The sequence below is a fragment of the Elephantulus edwardii genome, unplaced genomic scaffold (assembly GCF_000299155.1).
Source record: "Elephantulus edwardii isolate Elephantulus edwardi_28Jun2011 unplaced genomic scaffold, EleEdw1.0 scaffold00132, whole genome shotgun sequence".
Classification (NCBI taxonomy): Eukaryota; Metazoa; Chordata; class Mammalia; order Macroscelidea; family Macroscelididae; genus Elephantulus; species Elephantulus edwardii.
The window spans coordinates 3,941,730-3,944,138 of NW_006399882.1; the positions used below are offsets into that span (position 1 = coordinate 3,941,730).

At 42.1% G+C, this 2,409-nt stretch overlaps 1 protein-coding gene across 1 annotated transcript in view; it reads right to left on the reverse strand.

The window, feature by feature from the left end:
• THOC7 (THO complex 7 homolog (Drosophila)) overlaps nt 1-303 on the reverse strand; it is a 25,320-nt gene extending 25,017 nt beyond the window's left edge. Inside the window, exon 1 of the mRNA XM_006893868.1 lies at nt 39-303. Coding sequence (XP_006893930.1) covers nt 39-303 — 265 coding nt within the window. The remainder of the gene's footprint in view (nt 1-38) is intronic.
• Between the last annotated feature and the right edge of the window lie 2,106 nt (nt 304-2,409).

A 2,409-nucleotide genomic window follows, 5' to 3' on the forward strand; every position in this document is an offset into this window, starting at 1 on the left:
GTTCAGGGCGCGCGGCTCCGGCCCTGGCGGGGCCGCGCCTCTTCTCTCCGGGGCTCTGAGCAGAGTGTGGGGGACCCCAACTTGTCCGCCTCGGGGTCCGCCCTGGCGCGCAGTCCCGGGCGAAGCCAAAGCCCCGGCGGTGATCATGGCGGGGGCTGCTGAGTGTCTCCCACTTGATTTCGTTTGAAAGTCCCGAGTGACTGTCCCAGTTAAGGGGAAGTTGAAAGTGAAGGGGGTGGGGACCGGTGAGAAGCGCTGTCTGCTGCGTGGGGATACTCGCTTCCGGAGCACACTGCGGATCATATTGGCGTCGCTTCCCAAAAGTCACTTTGATTCCACTTCGGTGAGATTCTTGTAAATCGCAACATTTAAATGGGAAGAGGCGAGTAAAGAAACAGGCAAGCGGACTCCACTTGCAATGAGATATACAGTTAATCACCCAGAAGAAACACCTCTCGGTTTTGAGCCCTGGCTAACTGCTTTATTGAGCCCCAGAGTTCTTTTCCAGTTTTCCTGTCTACCTCGTCCTCCGAGCGATGCTATCCTGGATGAAGCAGTGGTGCAGGAAGGACTCCCTTGCCTCAGGGTGGATTTATATTTTTGTTTGTTTCCGGTATCTTAACTAAATTTTGGGCTAGTTCTCCCCATTTTCCTTAATTTCTTTTCAAAGAAGACTTGTAAATACAAACATACGACTTTAAAATGTAACTGATTTCTAACTACAAGTCTGTACCAGCAAAATTTTCCTCCTATCCGTGAGTTCAGATTCTGTGATCAGTAGTGCTTTCAACAGCAACTTTGACTCTTAAGTTACCTTGAATAAAGATTCTGAGGTTTTGTTTGACCTTTCAAGAAGGTGACATAGGGAGCTCTGGTGGCTTGGAGGTAATTGCTCGGTCAACCCAGATGCTTGTGGTTCAAATCCACCATCTGTTTTGCAAGAGAAAAAGAAGCAATCCCTCACAGACGATTTACTGTTCTGAAAAAGGGTGCTCTTCCTCTATGAGTGGGTTCTAACTCGAAGGTACATAAAAACAGCAGGGTGTGACACACCTCCCCGGCTTTAAAATAACCACTCATTGCCAACTAGCAAGAACCTATGGCTGACCTTCTTTTGGTTCCAACTCGAGAGTACCTAACAACAACAAGAAGTCACCTTTGGTTTGGGAGGCTGAAAAGTAAAGGTGGCGATTGTCCATCCTGCTGACCAGCACAGGATTCAAAATATCAGACGCCTGGGCTTTGAGTTAGGAGTGCAGTTTGCTATTTGGACTGTGCAGTATTGGACCTACATGCTGTCTGTACATCGCATCAGACTGTTTAGTTTCTTGATTTAGAGCAGGACAATAACGAAAGATTACTTTCTGTTTTAACTACTATGGAGTGTAAACGGAAAATGTCAGTTGATTATCTATCCTGAGTGATTATCTCCCATAATTTCATGGGAATGTTATTGTTTAAGAGATAACTGTCAAGTGATGGAATGATGTTTTTAAGTTGGTACTTGGTTTTAATCATAATTTTGCAAGTTTCTAGCGGGTTAAAATAAGCTTTAATGTTCTTTTAGGAAAGTATCACTTGCCCCTTGTACTTAAATTTTCAAGAGACATTCTATCAGCTATTCAGGGTCTTGGCTAAACACTTCTGTAAATTCAGTTTGTAATTTATAGTTTTGTCCAACAGTCCTAAGCATACTCTAATATCAAGATGAATTGGAAAAGACTTTAAAATATGAAGTGTACCTGAAAGTAAACATTCCTAAAAGTTTTGACTCACTAGTGAAAGATAGAGTATAAATATCTTTTTAAAAAAAGTATTCTTTTTTAATTATTTTTTATTTTTATCCAGCATATTCTTCCCATTTAATTTTCTCATTTATTCATTGTTGCACGTTTTCCTCCCTGCCCACCCCCTCCCCATTTGCTTTTCTCTTTGAAAAGAAGAAAAGTTTCTTTCATTGTTAGATACAATCCCTCGCCCCCCCATGCCAAGTCCACAGGCCACTTTACTGTGCATTTCTTTTACTGGAATCTTGTGAAAATAATACCTAATCATATATTCCTTTTAAACAGTTCCCTCTCTCATCTCATCAGTTTCAATGCAGTATACATTATTTATGCCCTGTTTTCTTATGTTCCCCCCACCCTGATGTCAGTCCCATTTTACAACAGGGGCACTATGCAGTATTTGTCCTTTTGTGACTGAGATGTTTCATGCAGCATAATGTCCTCCAGGGTCACAAATTTTGTATACAATTTCATGAGTTCTTTGTTTTTCAATGCAGCGTAGTATTCCATTGTGTGAATATACCACAGCTTCTCTATCCATTCATTTATTGATGGGCATTTGGGTTGTTTCCAACTTTTGCTATTGTGAACAAAGCAGCAATAGTCATGGGTGTATATGCAT